Here is a 27,748-nt window from a genome sequence, read left to right on the forward strand (position 1 = left end):
GAGTTTAGCATAAATCTTTGCTTTTGCTCTTCAGTCCATTGTGCTCTGGGTTTCTCGTTTCCAGCTTGATCTAGCGGAATGTAGTTTCCTTGCTCAACGACGTCCCACATGTCTATATAACATGCATCAAAGAATGCAATCATTCTTTCTTCTAGTAGTCATATTTTGCTCCTTTGAAAAGGGGTGGTCAATTTACGACTTGTCCTTCATTTTCCATGATCGTTACCCTTGTAGTGCTAGATGCTCAACCTAAGGGTTCAAGCTCTGATAAAAATTGAAGTTAGCGAAAATACACATAGAAAGGGGGTTGAATGTGTGTGTTCGTGTTCGAAGGAAGATTTTTTAAATTTTCTTTGCAAGGATAATTTTTAAGTTGGGTGTTTCAATCTTGGTTGAAAAACTTAAGTATACTTTTCTGTCAGTGATTTTTCTTGTTTAACAAAACTGATTTTCCATTTTAAGAAATAGGTTGAGTAAATTTTTTTTCCGTCTGAAAGGTTTTATCGTCCAATAAAATTTGTTTCAGAAGATCAAATGTGTTTTTGTCTAATATCTTGTTGAAAGAAAGATGGATGAAAGACAATGTAAGTAGTGTTGAAAAATAAAGAGTATGCACAAATTTTTATACTAGTTCACTCAATCTGAGTTACGTCCAGTCTCCTTCCACCGAAGGGTTCCACTAATCACAAAGGATTACAAGTATTCTCAACCACTTTTCTCTCGTCAACCTCACTTGTCAATGCTAGTATTCTTTAACCATTTCTGGTTCTCTAAGTATTCTTGACCACTTCTGGCCCGCTAGCTTCACTCACTAGCGCTAGTATTCTCAAACTACTTTTGGTTCACAAGTATTCTTTCTACTAGCCTCTTCAGGCTTTTCAGCAAATGAAGGTGTTGAGTGTGTTTGTAACTCTCACAAAGAGGATAGGATAGTTTCTACACTCACTAAGGTGGGTAGCCTTAGTTTTACAAGGATAAGTGTCTAAGTGTTTGTTTACTCTTGTAGAGAGGATAGACTGTTTGCAATACTTACTAAGATAAGTTTTCTTAGTTTTTAACACAGATATACAAGAAATACTTTGAGAAAATGTAGTTTATACTCTTTCACTTTCTTTTTCTTGTTGCTCGTTTTCTCTACTTCTTCGTTCTATTTCTTCTTCTTCTTCTCCTTGATACTTATAGTCATTTGATAAATTTGCCCGTTGTTTGAATTCAAATTTTCCTGTTGACCGTAGCTTCATGTCGTTGCAAATGGAGGTTGTAAATCTTCTCATTTAATGCATTTGATCTTGCATTAAATGTTTACTTGTATTCGTGGAGTCTCTCTGTGTAGTTGATTACTTCAATATCTGACTTCAATCATGTTCTAGGTATACTTGTACTTTCCTCATCAATTTAGTTGTTGCGGTGCTGTCTCTTTCTGAAAAGTAGGTGTCCTTTCTCTGACGCACTCAGCCTTGACTTGTGAATCCACACTTGCCTATTTTTCTCCTTTCTGTATTCACGTTAATTTCCTCTTGTGTTACTTGTATGATTTCTTTCAATGTGATTAGTGGACTTTAGACATGCTTCAGTATTTTTGACTACGTCTGGTTACATGATGCTTCGTCTGTCCTTGACTACCCTTTTTTTCTGGGCATAAGAGTGATAGCTTTGTCTTCTAGTTGGTTCTATCTGATGATCACTTCATGTTTTCGTCTGGTCAACTTGCGTTTGATGCCTCAGGCTTCCTCTAATAGACTTGTCTTATATTGTATTTTGATTTGTGCTTGAATCAACCTTAGTCTTGATACTAGCTTTGCTATCGTCTGATGTTTTGTCCAGCTAGATTATGCTTGATCATACTTTATTACTTGAACTTACTATTATTCGTCTGAAACACTAATGCACATGTTAGTAATAATATGTATTATATTTGTTATATTCAAAACCTCGGTAGGAATTGTGAATGCGCTTCGTCTGACTTAACAGCCATTAGATTCCTTTTAATCTTCTTTTTGCTTGACCATCTTTTCCTAAGCAATGGATAGTTTGATCTTAGGTGTCCTAGCTTCCTACATTCGAAGTTAACGATATCTTTGTCATCTAATTTGTTAGCCTTTCTTTCTTTTTCCTGCTTCCTGTGTGGATTCGTTAATCTCCCCTTCTTCTTCAGCATGTTTTTGAATTTTTTGGACATTAGGGAGATTTCATCATTTATTGAGTTTTCTAAGGAATCGCTTTATCGATCTGACTCAAATTCAACTTTTAGCATTTTTCCTTTTTCCTTTCTTGTGTTTAGCTCACTTATTTTCAAGGAAATGTTGTCTTTTGCCTTAGGTTGATCTTTGTTATTTAAGTGAACCTCGTGAACATGAAGTGCTCCAAGAATTTCATAAAGAGTGAGAACTTTTATATCATGTGCTTCAGGGATGGTAGTGGCTTTGGGTTCCTAGACTTTAGGAAGACTATCCAGGATTTTGAGATTGTTCCAAGCTTTAGTAAACTCAGTTCCCAAAGATTTTAACCCATTTAAAATTGTTTGGAACCTTCCATACATTTCGTCAATGGTCTCGTTCTCTTTCATAGAGAATAACTCGTATTGCCTCTGAAGAAAGTAGATTCAACTAAACCCGTCTAAAAAGACTTAAGTGAATTTGCTCAAGAGAACTTTTTCTAGTTATTGTTAACGAGCTTAAGCTCTTTTAAAGGCTTTAAGCCTGTTTTTTTAAACATAATGTAATTTTCCATTTTTCTAAAATGACTTAACCATTCTATTTAGCTTTAGCTTTTTTGAGTTGGTAGACATAAGCATTTTGTTTTCCATGAATTTTTTCTCCACTTCAATTATTTTCTATTCTCTCTTTGTCTTTATTTTTCTCTCATCTTACAAAAAAAAAATCACCATAATTAAAAAAAATTGTATAATTTGAATAAATTGGATTTCTATATTGTATTATATAATTATATACAATAATTATATCCTTGAAACAATTGTTTTTTGTTTAAAAGGAAATAGGTATGAAAGTATGTCATTTTAAACAATAATATTCATGAAGTTCAAGTAAAAATGGTAACTAATAATAGATCAAATGATTTTTCTCTTCTAAAAATCATTTACGTTTTTATCTTACATTTTAACATTATAAAAAGTAAATATATAAAATAAATACAATATTTTCAATTCTAAACAACACTCTAATAACAAAATAATATATTTATATATTTAAACAATATTTCATAGATTTAAAATTAAAATTTTGAATTTTATTTAAATAATTATATAATTATAAAACTTATTTAAGTTTCTATTTTTTGTTTTTGGTCTCTAATTTTTTTTCTTAACTTTTAATCCCCGTAATTTTTTTTTAATTTCTATTGTGACGTTTTTGATTGTTTTAGATAAAGTGTCAAATGTCATGTAACTTAATTAAATTTATTTTAATATCCAAATATTTGACACATCATCTAAATGTTTTACATGGACCAAAAGTTAAGCAATTTCTTTATAAAAAAAAAACTAAAAGTTAAAAATATAAGTATATTTCATATAAAAAGATATTTAAGCCAACATATTTATTTAAAAAAAAATATATACATGTATCCTTAGAATGAACACAAACTTTACATGAAGTAACCAAAACATTGTGAGAATAATCATATTAAAAGTTTATGCAATTCATTAAAATAAAACATTGCACTTATTTTCCTCTTTACAAATATTCATTTTAATAGAGTATTACATAAATAATTAAATATTTACCTAAAATCATATAAATTATCAACATAAAACAATATCGATCTATTTAGCAACCCATCTGCGAAGAGCTCCGAAACTTTGTCCGAAAACACGTCCAAATTAATTATAATTAACATTTATAATTTTTTATTATAAAATATATATTTTAATTAAAAAAAACTTTCATGTGTGAAACGTCGTCAAGTGTTATTTAAGTAGGGTGAAATTTCTAGGAAGTTTCACACGCAACTTAATGCAGCCACAAGTTAGAAATAGAATACTCAAACATATACGAAGCTTTGACTATATTCTTATATTAGGTAGCGGAGATTCCCACGTCCAGAAACGACCAGCGATCAACCAGACCTTTTCCAGTCTTCGATGTCTGCGCCAGGATGGAGACGCGTCAACTTTCTCCGTAGATGCTTTATAACAAGATACTTGAATACCAAGTTAAAACTGGTTTTTATATATTTATACTTTGACCCAACAAGACTTAAAATATTAATATTATAACCAAGGATAAAGTATATCCACAAGTTACACTGAACGTCAGATGAATCTAAGTATTTTTAACCAAGTCACGAATTAACTTTTATTTATATCTAATTATAAAATCTTAAATTATAATTAAATAAAAATAATAAAATTACTTAAATATGTATTTAGGGGATTTTGGGATTTTTCTTTCTTAATATGTGTATGTGAGAATCAGACTCGATATCAAAAGTTTTATAAACTCATGCTCAACTAATTGACCTAGTTTTCTTTGGTATGAGTTTTGAATTTGGTTTTGTAAATTTTTTTTTATTTCTTTAAATGTTAAAAAATAATTTTGATCTCTATAAAAGGAATAAATTTTAATTTTTGTCCTTGTAAAATATATATATATTTTTTAAAAAAATTTACTCTTCTAATATCTAAAGTCATTGTTTTTTACCTCTAATATTTATTTTAAGATAGATAAATAATTATTTAAAGATTTATAATAAAAAAATTAAGAATATCATATCTTAACATGATATCATAAGAGTCACTTGAAATGGACATTTTACCTTACAATAAAAACATAAGTTGTAAATAAGGATTACATAGTAATATGAATTATAATAAGTCTATCCAAATTTTACAAAGATAAAAAAGAAAGAAAAAATTACTGAAATTAAAATAAAAACTTAGAATTTGTACAAATTAAGATTTGTGTAATTTCTTTTATCAAATTCAATTAAATTTAATTTGGTTCAATTTCCTTATTTTTTCTACAATCCAAACTAAACCAATTCGATTATAACTGGATTATTTGGAACATATCATCAAATTTATCATTCAAAAAATTTAAAATTAAAAGTTAAAAATATCAAAGTTGAAAAAAAAAGGAATTAATGTATATTCATTGTGACACCCTTTTATCCTAGATATCATAATACATATAAATATAAAAACTAAATAACTTCAATATTATATATAATAACTCAAAATCCTTACAAATAGAAGGAATCACATTATATCTTAAATAAATAACATAATATAACTGAAAGAATTACAAATAAACTAAAAATGATGTTTTCCAAATGAACCAATAAACACAAAGTCTTATATTAGTCCAAATTAGGTCTCAATGTCACATGTGCTATCAAAGTAACCCAACATGAAGTCTAAGTTTGATCACCAACATCATCAACATCATGTTGATTATCATCTACAAAATCAATACAAGAGCAGCAATAAAGACAAAGGGAGTGATAAATATTTCTTTGGCTCACTGTGCAGGAATGCAAACCAAATAGTTAAACACAAATAAGACATACAACAAGACATGACCATACACACTTATCACTCTAGCTCATGACATTAAATAAATAACGAATAGTCATACACACTCCATTTATACAATAACATAATATTAATAAATTATCATGATCAATACAATAACTCATTTATCATCATTGACACAATTACTCATTCATGACATACCAATCATAATTAATTCATTTACATGTAATTATGGAGTGCAAAGGATATGGACTCTTGATTTGCATGCATGTCGTACCAATATCAAGATATGCGCAATGCATATTAATCAACTTGTCGACTTGTCAATTTACATGCATATGATGCATGTTAAACAAATTCAATGCAATAACATACATATGCTCTCACTTCACATATCACATATTCCTCGTAACACCTCATATATCTCATGTACATTCTCAAATACATAAGCCAACCTTCAGTAAAAAGGTAGTATCAATATCACAAGGATAAAACAATCAATTAACAGTCATTGCTCAACAACATCTAGTTGAGCCACCAATATCTAGTTAAGTTGACATCTAGCTAAACAAGCTAACATCTAGTTGAGCAAGCTAAGTCCCCTAGGACTTCTCGTTGAGCAACCTAACACATTTTGCTAAGTGAGAACGTGATCTACCTCCTAGAAATCACGTCTCCTCAATGACTACAAGTTATCCACATCCAATTACATGCATAAACACATATAATCAGTAAAAGTGTTCAATGACATGCAATTAACATTCAAAATCACTCAATTTACACATATCAATCAATATCTTCTAAACTATCACAACAAGCTGCTTTAGGATTTCCCATAGAAACCTACAGGAGCCGTAGATCAAGCAATTACAATTCAAAACATACAATTGATCATACATTCAAATAATTCATATCATTAGGAACGCGTAAGAAGAACAGGAGACAAAACAAATGCATTTGGGGAAAACCCTTATCCATAAGCATACAACTAAGACAGGATATTGGATGTCAATCGCACTATCTAACATACAATTCCATACCTACAGCGAGGTTTCTCTTACTCCCCCTTACCTCTATTAGCCAAAAGCGAAGAATGTGGGTTTTGAGATGGTCTCCTACTGCTTCCTCTCCTCCTAGTTATTTAGAGTGTAAAATAAAAATGAAAACATATTTAAAGAACTAACGCGTCTCTCCTTTTAATATTAAACCTAACTTAACCTCCCTCAAACGCATCTATGATTATTCAACATTAAGTTTTATTACATATCTCCTTCCTTCACTTAATAATAATAATAATAATAAATAAATAAAAACATTATATTATAATATAATCCTCCTATAATTGAATGAAAACAAATATATAAAATATAATTTTAACCTTAAAATGCTCTATAATATCAACCCTTTAAATTTTATAATAAAGCATATATTATTAATCAAATTGCAAAAATGTAGGATGTTACATCCATTCTCATGCAATATGAATAGTTGTAACATACCTACACTTTAACTTTAATCATTGAGAGAAATAAAGCATAAAATTAAAGAACTATGTGAAGATTATGGAATTTTTTTTGTTTATTTGAGAAAAAAATAAACTATGAAATTTTGATTGAAGTATTAAAATATTAAGAATGAATGAAAAGTTTTGTTGAACTTTTAATTCAATCTCAATTTTTTTTAATTATTTATTAAACATAATCTAATTGAGGAAATTTTTTAATAACATAATCTAATTAATGAATTTTTTTAATAACATACGATAAATATATATAATTATAATATTACAAATTTTAAATTTATTTATTTTCGATAATACAAATGTGAATGTAAGGAGATATATTGGATTAAGATTTCAAACGATTTTAAAAGACTTTTTATTATAAAAAAAAAAGTCTTGTGGTATTCAATCAAGACCTTTTTTTTTAATATAAAATGTCATGTGGTATTCAATTAAAATAATGCTTTTAAAAGTATATCAAAATCTGGTAGTATTCAATTAAGAAAATCATGATTTTTTTTTAAGAGTATGGTAAAATATGGTGGTATTCAATTTAGACTTTTTTTTAACTTAAAAAAGTTTGCTTGTATTCAAAAACATATCAATAAATATTTTGATTGATGAATTTTTTGAGACTTTTTAATAGAATTTACATATAATTTACTCATCCAATAACCTCACAAAAACTATTGAGATTTTGTATGATCTTTTTTTGTTTATTTATGTTTTTTAATCCCTCGCCATTTTTTGCTTCTCACTTTTTTTCTTCTCTTGCTCTCTTTGTCTCATCTCTTTTCTTTGTGTTTCTCCTCTCTCTCCCTCTCTCTCTCCCTCTCCCTCTCTTCATGTCTTCTCTATCTCATATTCTCTTTCTCATTTATTTCTTTTTTCTTATTTTTTTTATCTATCAATATATTTTAGTTAAATTTTTATCTATCAATATTGATGTATAATTTATCAATACTTATTTTTAATTATTAAATATTTTAAAAATATTTTTTAATTATTAAATATTATATATTGTTAAATTTTTTTAATTTATTAAAAATTAAAAAATGCTTATTTTTAATAAATTTAATATTGAAGTATAAATTTTAAACATATATTAAAAATATATTTAGACGATTCTACCAGTTAATGAATATCATAATTTTGAAAATATTGTTCAAATTCAATTGTATGAATCAGAAAGTATAAATGCATAAAGGATGTAGATAAATGTTACTTAAGAGGACATGAAACTTTAATCAATTATTTATTAAAAAAATTGAAAAGTTTATTGACTGTACTTTCTTTATTCAAACTTGTCATTTATGTTATTTTCTTAATTAATTATATTACTTTTTAAAAACTCATATTGTCCTTTGAAATTTAATAGAATTCTTTCAATTTTTTTTTTATAAATTCTTAAGATACAAATTCATTAAAATTTATATTACAAAATCTTGATTATAAAGTTTCTAAAAAAAATTCTTAAAAGTTATTACATTCTTTCAAAATCTTTTAAAAAAAATTAAAAATCATTAAATTCCTATAAAGTCTTTTAAAATTCACAAGATTTTTTGCACTGGAAAAATCTTATAAAATTTCAATTCAATATATCCTTTAAATTTAAAAAAAAATAAAAGTGTAACAAATAAAATCTAAAGACTAAGAGAAGTAATTTAATTCCCCTCCTTTTTACCTAATCTATGATTTTTTTATGTATATTAATAAAATTTAAATAGGTAAATATTCATTAAAAAGTTTGAGTTATGAAAAGAAATTAATAAAAAGTATTATACCAAATATTTTAACATTAAAAAATAATAAAAAATAATTTTTTTTCATGTAGCCAAAAAAAACATAAATTATTACATTTTAGAATAACTGATTTTTTTCTTCATATCTCAACGTCAAATTTTTAATAAATATGTTATATATATATATATAATTTTTACTTTTTATATTTATTTTTTAGCAGCCATTGTAACATCTGTTTTTAAATAGGTAAATATTAAGGTATTCAAACATAAACAATTACAATAGTCTTCACATTTAATAATGTTCATGAGATTCACAATGTATGTTAAATTGAAAGGAATACTTAAGAGTTTTCATGACATAAACAAGTCAAATCTCTAATATTAATCATAACTAGAAATAACAAGACAAAAGTTGATTGAGCACCGGATGAAGTCCGTACAGACATCAAATGAAGCTTACTGACAAAGGTCAACAAAGTATCAAATGATAGATAATACAAGACGAAGAAACGTTTCAGAAGAAATTAAAGTCTTCTATCTTCACAACTGACCAGACGAAAGAAAAAGTCAAAGTCTACCTCTCAGACGAAGACTCAAATTCCAAACGCAGACGAAGAATATTGAAAAGCTTCTAAAGCCACTATTCACAACGAGAGATATCATATATTGTCTACACTCATAAGAAGAGCACACGAAATCATCAATATTGTGAAAAGAAAGAAGAAAAATAGGCAAACACGAATCCACAAGTCAAAGCTGCGTGTGTTTTAGCAAGTACACCTACCATTCAGAAAAAGATAACGCCTTTGTAACTACAATGACGGAAAGAGAACAGATATACCTAGGTTATGATTGAAGTCATACATAAAAGTGAACAAATTACGCAAAAGACTTAACGTAACATAGATTCGGCAAGTAAACATTTAATGCAAGATCAAATGCATTAAATGAAAAGATCCATATGGCCATGAACAAATCTACACCAACGGGAAGCTCCGCTCGAACAAACACTTTCAAATTTAAACAACAGGAAGATTCATCACAAGGCTATAAATATCAAGACAAAACAAGAGAAGAGTAGAGAAGTGAAGCACCGAGCAATAAGCAAAAGTGAACGTTAAATCTCCTCATGTACAGTCTTGTATATTTGTGTAGATCTAAGATAGCTTATCTTAGTGAGTGTTGAAATTATCCTATCCTCTCTATGAGAGTAACACACACTCAAAATACACATCTTTGTAAAACTAAGGTTGAATACCTTAGCGAGTGTAGAAATTATCCTATTCTCTATGTGAGAGTTATACACACACTCAAACCATTCATCTATTGTAAAGCCTAGAGAGGCTATTTGAAAGAATACTTGGAGAACCAGGAGTGGTTGAGAATACTCGTGAACTAGAAGTGGTTTAAGAATACTAGCTTTGACGAGTGAAGTTAACGAACTAGGAGTGGTTGATAATACTTGGAGAACCAGAAGTGGTTTAAGAATACTAGCGTCGACGAATGAAGTTGACGAACCAGAAGTGGTTGATAATACTTGTAATTTGTTGTGATCAGTGGAACCCTTCAGTTAAAGGAGACTGGATGTAGCTCAGGTAGAGCGAACCAGTATAAAACTCTTTGCACTCTTTATCTATTTTCAGACACAATTTTACTTAGCTGTTATATCATACTTAAAATTTCATCCACTAATCATTTTTCACTACAACTATCTTCAGACGAAAAATATACTTGCGTAACTTATTATCTTAAAGAGCATTTTCCTTTTAAGAAACATTTTCCTTGTGAAAACGATAAACCTTTAGACGAAAAATATTTTGTTTAGCCAACCTTGCACAGTTTTCAAGTGTTCAAGATAATATTATTTTTAAACAGAAAATAGTCTCTTTGTGAAAATGGTTTTAAAATTTCTTCGTTCTCGCACACACACATTCAACACCCCCTTCTGTGTGTTTTTCTGCTAACTTCAATTGGTATCAGAGCTTAACCCCTAGGATTGAGTATTTAACATTGCAGGGGTACGATCAATGGAAAATGAAGGACAGGCGGTGAATCACCCACCTCTCTTCAGAGGAACAAACTACAACTACTGGAAAAAAAGAATGATTGCATTCTTTGATGCATGTCATATAGACATGTAGGATGTCATAGAACAAGGAGATTACATTCCGCTTGATGAGGCTGGTAGGGAGATACCTAAAGCACGTTGGAATGAAGAACAAAAACAGAGATTCGTGCTAAACTCCAAAGCTCAAAATGCACTCATGTGTGCTCTGTATAAGGAAGAGTACACCAAAGTACACAACTTCAAGAGTCCCAAGTAGATGTGGGATACCCTAGCTCTAACCTATGAGGGATCCTTGGAGGTAAAACACAACAAGCTGAGCTTGTTGGTTCGTAAGTATGAACTCTTCGAAATGGAAGAGAACAAGTCTATCCAAACTATGTTTGAAAGATTCCAAAGTATTATAAATCAACTCTCTTTTCTAGGTAGAACTTGTGATAATTTTGATCATATTGACAAACTACTTCGCAATCTACCTAGGAAGTGGAGACCACAGCTTACGACCTTGAGAGCGTCCAAAAATCTTGAAAAGCTCTCATGGGAAGAACTCATAGGGCTACTCAAAGTCCATGCGCTGGAGCTATAACAAGATGACACTGGGAGAAAACAAAAGTCCATTGCACTGAGTGTGCAAAAGACAAAACCTACACCATCATCTTCGAAAGCCTTAAAGGAAGATGAAGCGTCTAATGAGAGCTATGATGAAGAAACATGTGACTAAGATGACGAGATATCCTTCTTGTCAAGAAGGAAACACTCTATGATGAAGAAAAAGGGAATATCACATTGGAGAAAATTCAACAGAACTCCAAGAGACAAGGCACAACCATTGTGCTTTTAATGCAAGAAACCAGGACATTACAAAATAGAATGTCCAGAACTGGAAAAAGAGAAGGAGAAAGAAAAGAAGAAGTCGACCTTCCACAACAAGAAGAAGGCCATGATGGTCACCTGGAAAAATCTAGACGCATCATCGTTTAAAGATGATGAGGAAGCAAATATCTGTCTCATGGCAGACACAAACTCATCATTTGAATATGATGATGAAGAGGTTAGCAAATCTGATTTTAAAACTCTTCAGCATGCATATAATCAACTTCTGTCTGATTCAGCAAAAATTTCAACAGCCTATAAAGAACAGAAGAAAAAGATTTCTGAACTACTTGAGGAAAACATTTTTCTTAAGAATGAAAATGCAAAATTAATAAAAAAGTCAGAAAATTTTTTTGAAAAATGTAATACAACTTCAAAAGAAATAGACATGCTAAAGAAAGAGATTGATTCATTAAAAAAAGATTTATCAAAGTTCACCCTAGGAACTAAGAATCTTGAACATATTTTAAAATACTCTAGGAATAGCAATGATAAATTAGGATTAGGATATGTTGAACCTAAACCTGAAAACAAATCAAGTACATATGCATGTTCTACATATGGAAAGCATGGACACTCTACGTCCAAGTGCAGTCACATACACAAGAAGAGGTATTCCAAAACCTCAAACGCTAACACTCATGGACCCAAATCCATTTGGGTACCAAATACTGAAATAATACCTGTCGCAGATCTATTCAACAAAGAAAAAAAGTGTCCAGTCATGGTACCTGGACAGTGGCTGCTCGTGACACATGACGGGAGAAAGGTCTATGTTCCTAGACTTCAAATCCAAGAAAGGAGGCCAAGTCACATTTGGCGGAGGACAGAAAGAAAAAATCATGGGAATAAGTAAAATAGGTATCAACTCCTCAATCTTCATTGATAATGTCTTTTATGTTAATGTTGAGTCAGACGAAGCAATCCCTAGTAGGGTTTTGAGTGAGACAAATATAATACATGTTGTTATTACTAACAAGTGTGTTAGCATTTCAGAAAAACATAAGTACAAGCAAAATGAAGAACAGAGCATGTGCAACTTCCCTCACTAGAACTAAGACAAAGGGTAAAGAACTATAAGGCATCAGATGAAGAGATCAAGCGAAGCCAAGCCCAACACAAGAAGGAAAACAATGAAGCCTTAGACGATACAAAACCAAAGACAATGGATGAGGACAAGACGAAGAATATGGAAACGCGTCTGAAGTCCACAAAGATCACAGAGGAAGACCTGTCAAGCACACCAAGATGAAAGCTGGTTAAGCAAACGATTGAAGCTCAAGCCATGCAAGAAGAATTCATTCCAATACCAAAGAATAAAACAATCACTAGTACGAAATGGATGTACCAAAGCAAATTGGATGAGTCGGGAAATGTCACAAGGGATAAAGCAAGTGGTTCAGATAAAGTTCGAACAAACAACGAAGATCAACCAAAGCACCAGACGATGAGAAGAAACATTCCAATACGAAATTAAAGATCTTCCATCGTTACAAAGATCAGACTAAAACAAATGATAGATGGAATACGACGTGTGCATCATCAAATAATAAATCTAGAATCAGAAGAAGAAGAGTCAAGACAAAGCAAAGCTTCAAGCATCAGTCGAATATGAGTCAAGAGAAAGCACAACACAGAAGTTAAAATAATCAAAGCAGGTATAAGGATGAAGTCTAATCCAAGCTATCGAAGATACGAAAATAAGGCGTCTACAAGTTGAAGATTAAAGTATGAAGAAAAAGGCCAAAACAAGGTTAAATCTAGAATAAGGCATAAATGGGCTAAGCATACATGAAGTCTGCACGAGCATCAGATGAAGCCAAATGGTCAATCAGACGAAGATGATTCAAAGCAAGTCACACCATGAGGATCAAACAAACCAAGTCATATGAATAGATAAAGTATGACATGTGTGCCAGACAACTGTGAACCAAATGTCAGATGAGGATGTGTCAAGGCCAACCTCAATTGCAATTTAATAAATTAGACGAAGCATTGGTCAAAGAACAGAAGGAAGTTAACTATCCGTCGGACGAAGGACAACGCAAATTGAAAGGAACTCTAGACAGAAACGAAATTTGTCCACCTACAAGTTGACCAGACCTAGAGAAGAGTCAAAGCATCAAGTCAAAAGCTCAGACGAAGGTCAAGTTTTGAGATGCATAGGACTAATAGACGAAGACGAAAACTACCATGAAAGCATTTAAGGAATTATGTATCTAAGGACAACTCAGGCATCGTCTACGATCATAAAAGCTCTCAAAATTATTGGGCGAGTAAAAGTTGAAAAGAAGAAAGAGAAAATCAAGCCCAGAAGTAAAAGCATGCATGTGTCAGAAAAAATACATTACTTTTTCAGAGAAGGACAATTCAACAACTACGAGACCAGAAAAAGGACAAAAAGGTTCCTTGGTCTTTGCTAAATCAAACACTGCTGCTAACAAGGCAGAGAAGAATACACGCAATGTTTAAAGACAAGAAGTAACACTTAATGCAAGATCTTGAGCATTAAATGAAGGATCAAACTGATCATGAATGACTATATCAACTTCAACAGACATATGAAACAGGCAGATTCCATGAGCTTAAAAATATAGAATAACCTCAAACCTAAAGAGGAGGGCAAGGAGCAACGAAAGAATGACTATAGGCATTGCCCTGGGCTTTTCGAATACTAACAAAAGTGATATCAAGCCCATATAGCAACAAAGCCAAAGACAGAGCATATAGAGTCAAATGTATCTTAGTGTATTTCTCTCTGTAGACTAAGGAGTTCTAAGTGTAACGTAGGAACGTGTACCTTAGGGAGTGTAACAAGTTTATGTATCCTCTCCGTGAGAGTAAACCACACTCAATCGTTGCAAAAACTAAGGATGCAAACCTTAGTGAGTGTATCAACCCATGTATCCTCTCTATGAGAGTAACCTAAACACTCAAACCGAACTTGCCTAGTTGATATTTGTAAAGCCTGAAGAGGCTAGGGAAAGAATACTTGTAAAGCATGGAGAGGCTAGCCAAAGAATACTCATTACTAGCCATAAGTGGCTGATAAGAATATACTAGCATCGACGAGTGAAGCTGACGGGCCAAGAGGTGGTCGAGAATACTCATTGCTAGCCATAAGTTACTGATAAGAAAATACTAGCGCTGGTGAGTGAAGCTGGCGGGCCAAGAGTGGTCGAGAATACTTGGGGAGCCAAAAGTGGTTTAAGAATACTAGAGCTAGTGAGTGAAGCTAGCCAACCAGGAGTAGTTGAGAATACTCGTGACCAGGAGTCGCCGTGACCTGGGTGGTCTATAATACTCATTGTACTTCATTGCATATCTAGTGGAACCCTTCAGTTGAAGGAGATTGGACGTAGCTCAGTTGAGCGAACTAGTATAAAAGTACTTGCACCACTTTATTTATATTTCAGATGCAAATCTTTCTTAATTGTTAAATCATACTGAAAACTTCATCCACCATTTATTCTTCTTCAAAATCATCTCTTAGACGAAGACGCAAACTTCTCTCAGCTTACTTATTACACTGAAAGTTTCGTCTACTGCTTGTTCTTCAATACGATTATCTTTAGACATAAAATGCAAGGATTTAAATTATTATTATAAGAAACATTTTCCTTGAAGCAGACGATAAAACTTTCAGACGAAAAACCTTGAGCTGAGAAAATCTTGCATAGTTGTCAAATGTTTTAAAACCATATTTTATTAGACGAATCAAATCATCTTTGCGAAAAAGGTTTTAGATTTCCTTAAATTTCACACACACACATTCAACCCCCCATTCTGTGTGTTTTTCCGCTAACTTCAGAAGGATTAACACATAACCTGCTGAGCATAAGCCAATTATGTGACAATGGTTATGAAGTATCCTTCAATAAAAATAAGTGTACTATTAGTCAAACTGATTCATCTATATTATTTATGGCTAATAGATGCAACAACCTGTATAAAATTATGCTTAATGAAAAGAACATCAAAATGTTGATTGTCTAGTCTCATACAAAAATGAGTGGCTCTAGCACAAGAAGCTTGGTCATGCAAGCTTGAGATTAATCTCAAAGCTAAAAAAGCATAACCTCGTAAGAGGTCTACCAAGTCTTGTCTACCAGACGAATAGTTTATGTGAAGCATGTCAAAAAGGGAAACAAGTTAAAAGTTTATTCGAAAGTAAGAATCATGTTTCCACCTCAAGACCTCTTGAACTGCTCCACATAGATCTGTTCGGTCCCACCAGGACTACATCTGTAAGTGGTAAAAGGTATAGTCTTTGTTGATGACTACACCAGATGGACATGGGTACTGTTCATAACCCACAAGGATGAGACCTTCAAGGTATTTTATGTATTCTGTAAAAGGGTTCAAAACGAAAAAGAAAATTAATTGCATTTATAAGAAGTGATCATGGGGGAGAGTTTGAAAATGAACAGTTTCAAGAATTTTGTGAAGAAAACGGAATTAAACATAATTTTTCAACACCTAGAACTCCACAGTAGAATGGAGTTGTAGAGAGAAAGAATCGACCTTTACAAGAAATGGCCAGAACTTTACTAAATGATTTTTCAACCCCCAAACACTTCTAGGAAGAAGTAGTTAATACTTCCTGCTACATTCAAAACAGAATATATATTAGGCCTATTTTGAAGAAAACTCCCTATGAATTGTGGAAGGGACGAGCACCCAACATTTCGTACTTTCATCCATTCAAACGCAAGTGCTTTATTTTAAACTCCCTATGAATTCGTTGTGATCAGTGGAACCCTTAAGTTTAAGGAGACTAGACATAGCTCAGGTAAAGCGAACCAGTATAAAACTCTTTACACTCTTTATCTATTTTCAGACGCAATTTTATTTAACTGTTATATCATACTAAAAATTTCGTCCACTAATCATTTTTCACTACAACTATCTTCAGACGAAAAATATACTTGCGTAACTTATTATCTTAAAGAACATTTTCCTTTTAAGAAACATTTTCCTTGTGCAGACGATAAACCTTCAGACAAATTTTTTTTTGTTGAGTTAACCTTGCACAGTTTTCAAGTGTTCAAAATAATATTATTTTTAAACGGAAAATAGTCTCTTTGTGAAAATGATTTTAAAATTTCTTCATTCTCGCACACACACATTCAACCCCCCCTTCTGTGTGTTTTTTCGCTAACTTCAGACATATCCTCATGGCCAGAAGGCTTAGTCTCATGGCCTAAAGGCCCAATCTCATGAATCTAAGTCTTATTTGTGTTCGTAATACATATCTCATACTCAAGACATATCTTATACTCATAGCACACACATAGCTCATACTCATAACATATATCTCTTACTCATAATACATATATGATACTTAATCGTTTCACACATCTCATACCATATAATTTTTCAATCAATCTTTCCATCCCATTTCTCATGTCATACATCGATATTCACATTCCTTACACTAGTGCAAAAAAGGGTATTTACGTCACCCAATTTACGTCGCAAACCACAAACACCGACGTTGTAAAAATGCGGTGGCAGTTTCGTAAATAAGTGGAGACTAATTTACGTCGGACCTCTCTTAGACCGACGTAAATTAGGTAATTTACGTCGGGTACCTCCAATCCGACGTTAATTTACGTCGGGTACCACTATTCCGACGTAAATTTACGTCGGTTCCCTGTAGTCCGACGTAAATTTACGTCGGTCCCACCCAAATCCGACGTAAATTTACGTCGGAGCTCAACAAGGGCGACGTAAATTTACGTCGGCGACGCCTTATCCGACGTAATAGTTCTCCTATATTGCCCCCAAAGTCCCATTTTCATTCCCGCGCTCACAGTTTATACGAAATCCTCTGAATTACTTGAGTCTCCCTCTGCGTTTACGGCTACATTCAACGTATCCAAGTTTGTAAGTGTCAGCACGTTGGTCGTTTGAGGTTAGTTTGTTGTCCCCGTAATTTATTTGTTTTTTTTTTGCTATTTGTTCCTCTGGAACGGGCCGTTCTGCAAGGAGAACGGGCCGTTCTCCTTGCAGAACGGGCCGTTCTCCTTGCAGAACGGGCCGTTCTCCTTGCAGAACGGGCCGTTCTCCTTGCAGAACGGGCCGTTCTGCAAGCAGTACGGGTCGTACCGCATGGAGAACGGCCCGTTCTGCTGGAATTTTTTTTTATTGCGGACAATGAAGTGGACGAAATACATGCTATTCGAAGTGATCATGCTGAAGGAATATGGGAAAACATTCCAACCTAATAGGTTTCTGTTTATGTATTATTTGTTTTTTTATTAGTTATTTTGTTGGTATATTGTTATTATCTTTTTTACTTTATTTGTCTATTCAATTAATTCATTGTTTTAATAATGACAGTTTAATTTTTTCAGGATTATGGAGGATTCTGGGTCTGGCAGTGGAAGGAGGGAAGGTAGATCTGTCACTCGATTGTCTGGGTTGACAGCTGGGCGCATTGCCAAGGAGAGGACATCGGTTGAGGTGGATCCTCGTTCTGGCAAGGCATCAGGCCCAAATGCTGCCAAGTTTAAGAGCTATTTGGGAGTCCTAGCTCGACGACATGTTTCTATTATCATTCCATCATGGGATGACGTTCAGGAGGTTGACAAGAACCTCATGTGGCAGGATATTCAGGTATATACTTTCACATCCTTTCAATATTATATAACTTAAATACATTATTTATTATTTGTTGTTATTTTCATAGCAAAATTTTGACATTCCCAACACTGAGGGCATGAGGAGGAAGATGTTATCTGCCCTTGCCAGCAGGTGGAGAGACTTCAAGACTTTCTTGACACGGGAGTATGTATTTGGAGAGCGCCAAAATGAGACTCCCTGTCTAAAGTACCAGATCACTGATGAGGAGTGGATGCAATTTTGTGCCACTCGATTGGACCCTTCGTGGCAGGTTAGTTATCGATAACTTTTACATTGACACAAATACTTAAGGTATATTTTAATTTATCTCATTTTTTTTTGTATTATTGCAGGCTAAAAGAATAGCTGCCCAAGAACGACAAGCCAAGAATGATGCACCCCATCTATTGTCAAGAGGGGGATATGAAAGAAAAAAAAAGCAAATGAAGAAGGCTAGGGCACAGGCAGCAGGGGTTGAGGATGCTGACCGTGTGGAGTCACCTCCCCGCCATGAGATGTGGATAGCAGCCCGGACAAAACCAGATGGGCAAATGACTTCTGAGTCTGCAAGGGTCGTTGCTAATAAAATAGTAAGTAAAAATATACAAATTAAGACTCTTCATTTCAACTCATTTAATTCATAAGATTTTTTAATCTTCCTTATTGTTGCAGGAGGATTTAGTTGAGCAGAGCACCCAAGGCTCATTTGTTTCCGATGGTCGGAATGATATCCTCACAACGGCCATAGGAAAGCCAGAGCACGGAGGTCGTGTGCGTGGTGTTGGTGGTTCTTGGAGCCACCGAGATTTCTTTGGTGGCCGATCATCGAGGAGCACTGTCGACTCTTGCAGTCAAGAGGTTATACAGAAATTGGAGCAGAGATTGGAGATGCAGTTTGAAGAGAAACTGAAGAATATTGAAAAACAGTTTGAAGAGAAGTTTGAACTTTTGGCTCGTTCTCAGCAACAGACTGCAGTTGCTCATGATGGTGTTCGAGTCAGCACTAAAGGGAGTTGTGCTGCTCCAAATTTCTCAGGGGAACATGCTCACACTGATGTACCAAACCAGTGCGAGTTATATGTTGAGGATGACCCCCCACGGTTAGTGGCTATTGGCCGAGTATTTGAGGGTGGCTCAACCATCCATGGTGTCCCTCTACAGCCAGACTGGACACGGGTTGTGGTTGACCAAGTTCAAGATGCTGCTGCTCCAGTGCCTTTGCCCAATACAGAGGTTCAACTAGTGGGGCAGGCAACCGGCACATTCTTAGCTTGGCCAAAATGTTTGGTCATGCCGCTTTCAGCACGGGCAAAGGTAATTATATTATTGCTCCTTTAGATTCTTATAATTCTATTATTGTTTAACTAATTTTCATTATTTCTTTAGGATTTTATCGATCATGGTAAGGAGGTCATGAGAGAACCTCATGTTCATGATGCTAATATCGCAGAAGCTGAGGATGATCCCATATCTAAGCTTCTAATCAAATTACCACGATTAAAGAAGCAACCAATTCAATTGCAGTGGGACATTAGAGTTTTTGGAGTTGATAGCTCTGATGTTCCACTATACATATCTCTGCCTGATGCATTAGAGATTGTTGGGGGAACCTCCATGTTAAATATATCTATCATACAGTTGTGGGCCATGTAAGTCATATTTTCTTTTATGAGTCTAAATTTACAATAATTACATTTAACTTATAATAATTATTTGTGTTAGGTACATGGACAAATTGAGTGTGGAGCAAGCACAAGCAGAAGTATATGGATTTATTGAGCCTCAATCCATCCAAAAATCAGGAAACACTCAGGTCCAGATCCAACAATATATGCAAACATGGATGAGTGACTCAAGAAGACATATATACATGGCTCCATACATTGACGGGTTAGTTTTTTAATTGATTTTTTAATCATGGTAATTTTTTAACTGATTTGTTTGTCATACAATGTAGGTCTCATTGGCAGTTAATGGTAATCATTCCTAAGGAATATACCGTGGTGTGGTTTTGTTCACTTCATCGAAAACCAAGCCAGGAAATTAAAAGCCAATTACATGGGTAACTAAATTTTTTCATTATGTTTTAACACTGTAATTATATATATTGGCTAACATTTATTTTTATTTCAATTAATTAGAATCGTGTCTGGAGCTAATATATTAAGTGGAAGAGCCAGATCATCAAAGTCATTGCATTTCATATACCCTAAGGTTAGCAAATTAATTCATACAGTCAATAATATTTAAATTTATTGACTTTGGAATTAATAGTTATTTGTTTCTCATTTTAGTGTAATAAGCAACAAGACTCGTTTGAATGTGGCTATTACATCATGTATTGGATGAAAGCCATAGTTTCTGCGGGTATTATTGATTCTTGGGCGCAGGTAATTCATATCAAAATTTATTTAACTATATTTACCTTTAGAATAATTAACATTGCATATTAATGACACTTAAATTACCCTTTCAGGTCTTTCAAGATCCATCTCCATTGCCCGAAGATGAGATGCTCAAGATAAGAGAACAATGGGCAACTTTTTTTCTAAGTTTAGTTAGTTAGATATTATGTTTATAGTTTGATAGTTAGTTATTTAGATAGCATTGACAAACATGTTTTATAGCTTTTTTAGGATAATAGGATTTACATTGTCATAATTTATGTTTTTTAAGATTTATATATTATTTTCTTTTTGTCATTCAATTTTGAAATACAATTTGAATTTCTATTCTGGACTGCCTGGTTTAGATTTGGTATTCTGGATTATATTTATATGCAGGTGTTGGGTATATCAATTTACAAACGTTTTTAAAAAAAAAACTGCCACAATTTACGTCGGACATGGCGTTGTCCGACGTAAATTTACGTCGGGCCTGGCAAAGACCGACGTAAATTTACGTCGGACAAGGCCACGTCCGACGTAAATTTGTGGCACGATTTTGACCCTTTTTACGTCGGTCTGAAAAGTTGCCCGACGTAAATTTACGTCGTCTTCCAGTGGCGACGTAAATTTACGACTCCCGTATTAACGTCGGACCCTTTTCCGACGTAAAATGGTCAAAATACACGACGTAAAACACCCTTTGTGTACTAGTGTTATCACACTCTACTCTACACATTGCTCTAAATTAACAATTATAGCACAAGACTTTCATCATGCATGCTTCATATACAAGACTCTACGTGACACTTATCTCATGGATTCAAGTCATACTCACTTCATTCACTTTCACATCATCTTAATGTAACTCTCATGCATGCACATCATCCTCGTTTCATTCACACGTCACACATTATCATCATCTCATATCTCATCATTTATCGATGTTTTAAACATTGTACATAACATTCTCAAGTCAAACATCAACATCTCATTTCCTTATAAAAAGATAATCATTTCCTTCTAATGTGATACTTATTATAGGATGGAAGGAGTATTTTATATGACATCATGAAAATTAAATGTATTTAACTATCTTTCTTAATTGGTGTGACATTAATTATTATTTCTCTAAACCTATACATAAGAAATAATAATTAATGTCACACCAATTAAGAAAGATAGTTAAATACATTTAATTTTCATGATGTCATATAAAATACTCCTTCCATCCTATAATAAGTATCACATTAGAAGAAAAAAATAAGTTTTAAAATAAGTGTCATATTAGTTTTTCAATGCATTATTAAGTATCTTTTTTCTATTTAAACCCCTAACAATATTATATAGAAAGTGGGTTTAGTGTTGTTTTATTTCTAGAAAAAAATTAATTATAAGGTTAATTTTGTAAAATCATTTTTCTCTTTCATCTAATTTTTTAATTTTTCTTAATTTGTGTAAAATAACTTAAAATGACATTTATTACTAGATAGAGGGAGTATTCATTTGCTAACTATCTTTAATTATATTTATTGTAGATAATGTTCTCGTTTATTGTTTTAAGAATTTTTTGGATTAAAAATATTAAATAATGTTGATTTACTTAAAATTTGTTTATATTTAAATTTAAAATACTTATGTATTTATTTATATATACATACACGAAAAGAGTTTCTTCAAGCTCCTGTTGAAAAAAAAACTGAAAAATTTCCTTTTAATCTTTATTATAATAAAAGGAAGGAAGTCTGTGATTCTTTTTTCTTGCTCAAAATAAGGGTACTTATGTAATTTTATCTTATCATAATTATTCTAAATTTTATTTTTTTATTTTAATAAATTCTGAACATAAGAAAAACCCTTCCTCTTCCTCTCTGCTTTATACGTTTCCAATCAAATTGCTTGCATTTTATCTTCCACTAAGAGAAGCAATTATGAATATTTATTTCCTATGTATTGGTTGTAGCTTTTCAATGCCAATTAATCTCAACTATCCTCTAATTTTTAAAGCATTTTTCTTTTCAAAACTTCATTCTAATTGTCCATTTCCATCATACTCCTTGTTTCTAAAAATACTCTTTCCATATATTCATTGTCCACTTTCTGATTTGGGTACTTTTGTACTTCTAATCTAAGGATTCACACTTTCTCTATCAATCACAGGAAAATCATTTTTAGGTAAGCTTGTATGAAGTTTTAATTTTAAAGGTTGGTTGTTCCAATGTTGATGTATAGTGAACATATTATTAAAAGTTTTATCCTTTTTTACTTTCATCTTCTTTTTAAAGGACATGACTTAGAGGTTTACATTACTAAAGGACATTGCAGCGGGGAGAATTGACTAGAAGATAAGAGTTTGTATAATAAGATTGTGGAGGCTGCTAGAGTTTAAGAATCCATTGCAAACAAATTCCTTGGAGATGATTTTGGTGGATGAAGAGTTTCTTTTCTCTCATAAATTATAACAGTTATAAATTTCATTGTTGGATAGTGTAGTTTTTGTTTTTGCTTCTGTTTGAAATTTTCATCTTCACCAAAAAAAATATAATTAGTAAATATATTGTTTTCAGAATCAATTACAATGAGTCAATGATCTTAGTAAGGACATTGATAAATTTTTCTGCACGTATGTTATTTTTTAGAAGCTAATGTATTTTTCCCTTTATTCTTTTAATTATTTTTACCTATTATAATTCAAATAATATCCTTATTTTAAAACAAATGAAATTAGTATAATTCAAATCTTTCTATTTTTTCTTTTTAACCAAATCCTACAACTCAATTTCCTTTTTAAAAAAAGCTTACCATCACTTTTGTATGTACAAATCATTTTGTTTAAGGCTAATTACTATAGTAGTCATGTTGTATTCTTGCTTTTTTAATTGATGAATTTCTATGTAGTGTTGCTGGATTTTTCCAATTTGACCTTTCTATTTTGTTGCCAACTCATTACATGTCCTTCACTTCAATTTTTTCTTATTCGATTCAATTTTGCCAGAGTTTAAGAATCCATTGTAAACAAATTCCTTGGAGATGATTTTGGTGGATGAAGAGTTTTTTTTCTCCATAAATTATAATAGTTATAAATTTCATTGTTGGATAGTGTAGTTTTTGTTTTTGCTTCTGTTTGAAATTTTCATCTTCACCAAAAAGAATATGATTAGTAAAGATATTGTTTTCAGAATCAATTGCAATGAGTCAATGATCTTAATAAGGACATTGATAAATTTTTCTACACGTATGTTATTTTTTAGAAACTAATGTACTTTTCTCTTTATTCTTTTAATTATTTTTACCTATTATAATTCAAATAATAACCTTATTTTAAAACAAATGAAATTAGTCTGATTCAAATCTTTCAATTTTTTCTTTTTAACCAAATCATACAACTCAATATCTTTTTGAAAAAAAACTTACCGGCACTTTTGTATGTACAAATCATTTTGTTTAAGGCTAATTACTACAGTAGTCATGTTGTATCCTTGCATTTTTAATTGATGAATTTCTATGTAGTGTTGCTGGATTTTTTCAATTTGACCTTTTTATTTTCTGTCAACTCATTACATGTCCTTCACTTCAATTTTTTCTTATTCGATTCAATTAAGATGTGAAATAATATTTTTAATCAATTTGTTCCTGTTGTGTTGTTGACTTTCTACCTATCCTACATTTTTAATCTTAAACTTTTTGTAGCTTCGTAACTTTATCATATTTCCTTGCATTTGAGATAATAGTTGTATTGATTTATGCATTTCCTTTAGAATAAATGAGAATATAGGTGCTATTTCATAAGTTATTATGTTGTATTGATTTAGGGAGTAGTTTTCTTTTTTTATTTATTGTGTTATTATTAAATGTTACATTTATTTTAAATTACAATTTTATGTTTTCAGTTTCATTTCGAAAGCCAAATAATCTCTGTTATTTGGTTTTCAATTATATGTGATGCATCAACTTCTTATTCAATTTTAATTTAATGTCTAATTTCATAATATTTAATAATCAGGATGGAAGGATTCATGCATATGTTAAAAATAAATTTCTTTAAAAATTTCAAAAATTGTTGAAGGAAGGGCGTACTTATGTAATGGAGAATTTGTTAGTTACTGAAAACCGAATGAAGTTTAAAATAACCACACCCAAATTTAAGCTTGGTTTTATATATGCAAAACACCAAAATTGATGAAGTTGAGGTTGAAAATATTCCTTTACATTCGTTCACGTTTGTACCTTTCCCTGATATACTTGCAGGATCAAATGAGTTTGTGTTAATGGGTAATCTATTATTCAACATGTTGTTTTGACGAACTATTTATGCTTAAATATTATAATCTTATTAAATAGTTTAATTTCTATTTAAATTTCAATTTAGATGTAATTGACAATGTCGTACAACGATATGACCTTAAGGAATCCAACAAAGGTGGGAAAACAAGTAAACTTATGGAGGTGGTGCTTAAAGATTTGGAGTAAGTTTTTTATACTATATTTCCTTTAGTGAATTTTCCCTTAATTACAACGCACTTAATTGATTGTATGTATCTTATAAATGATGCTACCCATTGTAGTCATTTGTTTCATTTTACAAGTACAACATAACATTATCTTTAAAATATTTGTATCCATTGTAGGAGTAACAAACTTATGTGTACTTTGTGGGATGAATTTGCTGCCACAATAGAAGAATTCCTTTCAAAAAAACACAAGTAACAATGTTGTAATTGTTATATTGCAACTATGCAAGCAGAATGTTTTCAATGTTATGCATTCTGAAACTAATCTTTTTTTTTTTTATGTTTTCAATTTGTATATAAAGCATAGATAAACCAACTTATTTGCTTTAAATGTTTTAAGGGAAAAAGGGTGCCTCTAATTCTTATAACGGTACCAAACTTCTCATTAATCCAAACATTAAGCATGATTTGGAGTATAGAGAAAGGTCACATTTTCTTTAACTTGAAAAACTATTTAATGCATGGTTAATTTTTTTTAATGTTGCTTAAGAAGTACTATGGTATTTAATTAAGTGTTTTGATTTTTTTTTTCATAGGTTGAACAAATGTGATTCTACTATGAGTCATGGTGTTAGTCATACTTCTATGGGTGATGATTTCTTGCAAACGTAACGAATGACAATTTTTGATATTGTTGATTGTGTTCAAGTTTTATTATTTTTAAATATTATTTTTTGCAAATTTTAATATGTACATTTAATCATTAAATTTATTCTTTATAATATATTAAACCCTTATTATTATGTAATTAGCCATGCTACTGCACTGTTCTGGAAAAGATTATAGAAATTGATGAGCACAAAGATTGGCATTATACTTCATGCAACAAATGTGCGAAAAAAGTTATCAGTCTTGGAAGCAAGTATTTTTGTGAACATTGTGAGAAGATTGTTGTTGGAGTTACTTGGTATAATCTGAAACTTATGTATATTAAAAACATATAATATGATATTTTAGCATAATGCATATATTTATCTATTTTAGTTTTGTTACATAATTTAAGTATTTAACCTTCAACTTTTTTTGTGCCCTCAAAATTTGTTAGATTCATGTTACATGTCACTATCATTGATGACACTGGTTCTACAAATTTTGTCATGTTTAACCATGTTGTCACATTTTTTTTGGGAAAGTCTGCTACTAAAATGAAAGAACAACATGAAAAGGTTGTAAAAAATTATACCTCATTCTTATTGTTTATTATGAATATATTTACCATAGGTTGTTAACTTGCTATTTTTTAATGTTAGGAAAAAAAGGGAAAGGTTCTTCCTATTGAGTTTCAAGCATTATTGAACAAAGATTTGCTTTTCATGATTGAAATAACTCAATCCAACATAGATCACCATTGGCAAGGTTACACAGTGAAGAGACTAAGTGTTGATAAGGAGATGATTGGTCAATTTAAACTATTGAATTCAACCAAGGTTATTTGTTTTGTCAATTTTATTATGTATTCACATATGAACTATTTATTAAGAATATATGTTTGTAATTACTTATACGAAAATTTTCTTATAGGATGATGAACAACATGGTGATACAGAGATCAAGTCAAACCCATGTGATGAAGTTGATGAAAACATCATGGTTTTTAATTTTAATTTTTTTATACCTATATCACATTTAATTTACAAAGTAGAAATTAAGTAATTGGATTAAATTAATAATTTTTCAATCAATTTTTTGTATGTAGATTGATAATGTTAATGCTGATGATAATCAATTTGTTAGTGAAGAAGTGCTAGCCCAACAACTTAATGTAAGTTGGTTGGTAGTTTTTACTTAATTTATTTTGTTTAAATATGTTTGTTCAAATATAATGTAACTATGATTGTCACTAATATTTTCATTTGTGCAAGATATGTTTTTTGGTTCTCTAGAAGAAACCCCTTCAATTAAGATCATAGGGAAGAGACTTGCTGGTCCTATTGAGTTGTCTTCTAATGTTGAAGATCAAGAAACTCAAACTTCTAGCACCAAGGTACCAAAGTTGTTGATTGATATCAAGAAAGAACCAAAAGAATGATGATTTCTTTGTATTGATTAGTGTTTAGGTTGTGTTTCTGGGTTTACATGTTTTAAAGTTTGGAGGAACTATTCATGTGGTTTCATAGTGATGTAGATGTTAGTATTATGCTCTTTTGAAATTGTGGTTTCATGCCTTTGGACATGAATTTATTTTGAGACTAATGGTATTGTTGGTTTTCATCATTTTGGATACGTCTTTTATGGAGACTATGAGTTGTTAATGTCAATGGTTTGGTTTGGATTTTAACTTTCATATGATTGTTTTGTATTTTGAAAACTACACCATCATGTGAATGGTGTTGATGATTTAGTTGTGAAATATTGAAGCATGTTGCCATCTATCTTCCACAACCTGTTTTTTCACATGGCCAATTATATGACGATGAGGTAAATGGTTCAACATCTATTACTAATGTAGTTTATACAGAAGTCTTTCAAACTCTGACATAAGTAACTTGCATTTTTTTTATAATAACATTATAAAAGGAAAACATATATACTTTAGTTCTAATTTTACCAA

At 31.5% G+C, this 27,748-nt stretch overlaps 3 protein-coding genes across 4 annotated transcripts; all 3 read left to right on the plus strand.

Annotated features, from left to right (window-relative positions):
- Window positions 1-17,420: 17,420 nt before the first annotated feature.
- Window positions 17,421-19,693, plus strand: LOC145956807 (uncharacterized). Of its 2 annotated transcripts, none has more exons than XM_083072511.1 (5): window positions 17,421-17,592; window positions 18,035-18,296; window positions 18,370-18,573; window positions 18,656-18,892; window positions 18,975-19,693. In XM_083072511.1, exons 2-5 carry the CDS (start codon window positions 18,039-18,041, stop codon window positions 19,638-19,640), a joined length of 1,365 nt encoding a protein of 454 aa, XP_082928637.1. In that variant the 5' UTR covers window positions 17,421-17,592; window positions 18,035-18,038; the 3' UTR covers window positions 19,641-19,693. The 2 variants fall into 2 exon arrangements, with proteins under 2 accessions (XP_082928637.1, XP_082928636.1); XM_083072510.1 differs by lacking the exon at window positions 17,421-17,592 and adding an exon at window positions 17,849-17,908.
- A 9-nt stretch (window positions 19,694-19,702) lies between these two features.
- On the plus strand, window positions 19,703-21,398 carry LOC145956808 (uncharacterized). Its single transcript, XM_083072512.1, has 4 exons — window positions 19,703-20,364; window positions 20,444-20,516; window positions 20,597-20,692; window positions 20,779-21,398. The coding sequence occupies exons 1-4, from the start codon at window positions 20,276-20,278 to the stop codon at window positions 20,866-20,868; spliced, it is 348 nt and encodes a 115-aa protein (XP_082928638.1). The 5' UTR covers window positions 19,703-20,275; the 3' UTR covers window positions 20,869-21,398.
- A 3,448-nt stretch (window positions 21,399-24,846) lies between these two features.
- On the plus strand, window positions 24,847-27,678 carry LOC145957326 (uncharacterized). The gene is made up of 9 exons (XM_083073562.1): window positions 24,847-24,958; window positions 25,056-25,152; window positions 25,734-25,805; window positions 26,243-26,363; window positions 26,448-26,624; window positions 26,719-26,787; window positions 26,894-26,963; window positions 27,060-27,181; window positions 27,556-27,678. Exons 1-9 carry the CDS (start codon window positions 24,847-24,849, stop codon window positions 27,676-27,678), a joined length of 963 nt encoding a protein of 320 aa, XP_082929688.1.
- Window positions 27,679-27,748: the final 70 nt, after the last annotated feature.

The sequence above is a fragment of the Cajanus cajan genome, chromosome 4, assembly GCF_000230855.2.
Source record: "Cajanus cajan strain Asha chromosome 4, NIPB_CcT2T_4, whole genome shotgun sequence".
Classification (NCBI taxonomy): domain Eukaryota; kingdom Viridiplantae; phylum Streptophyta; class Magnoliopsida; order Fabales; family Fabaceae; genus Cajanus; species Cajanus cajan.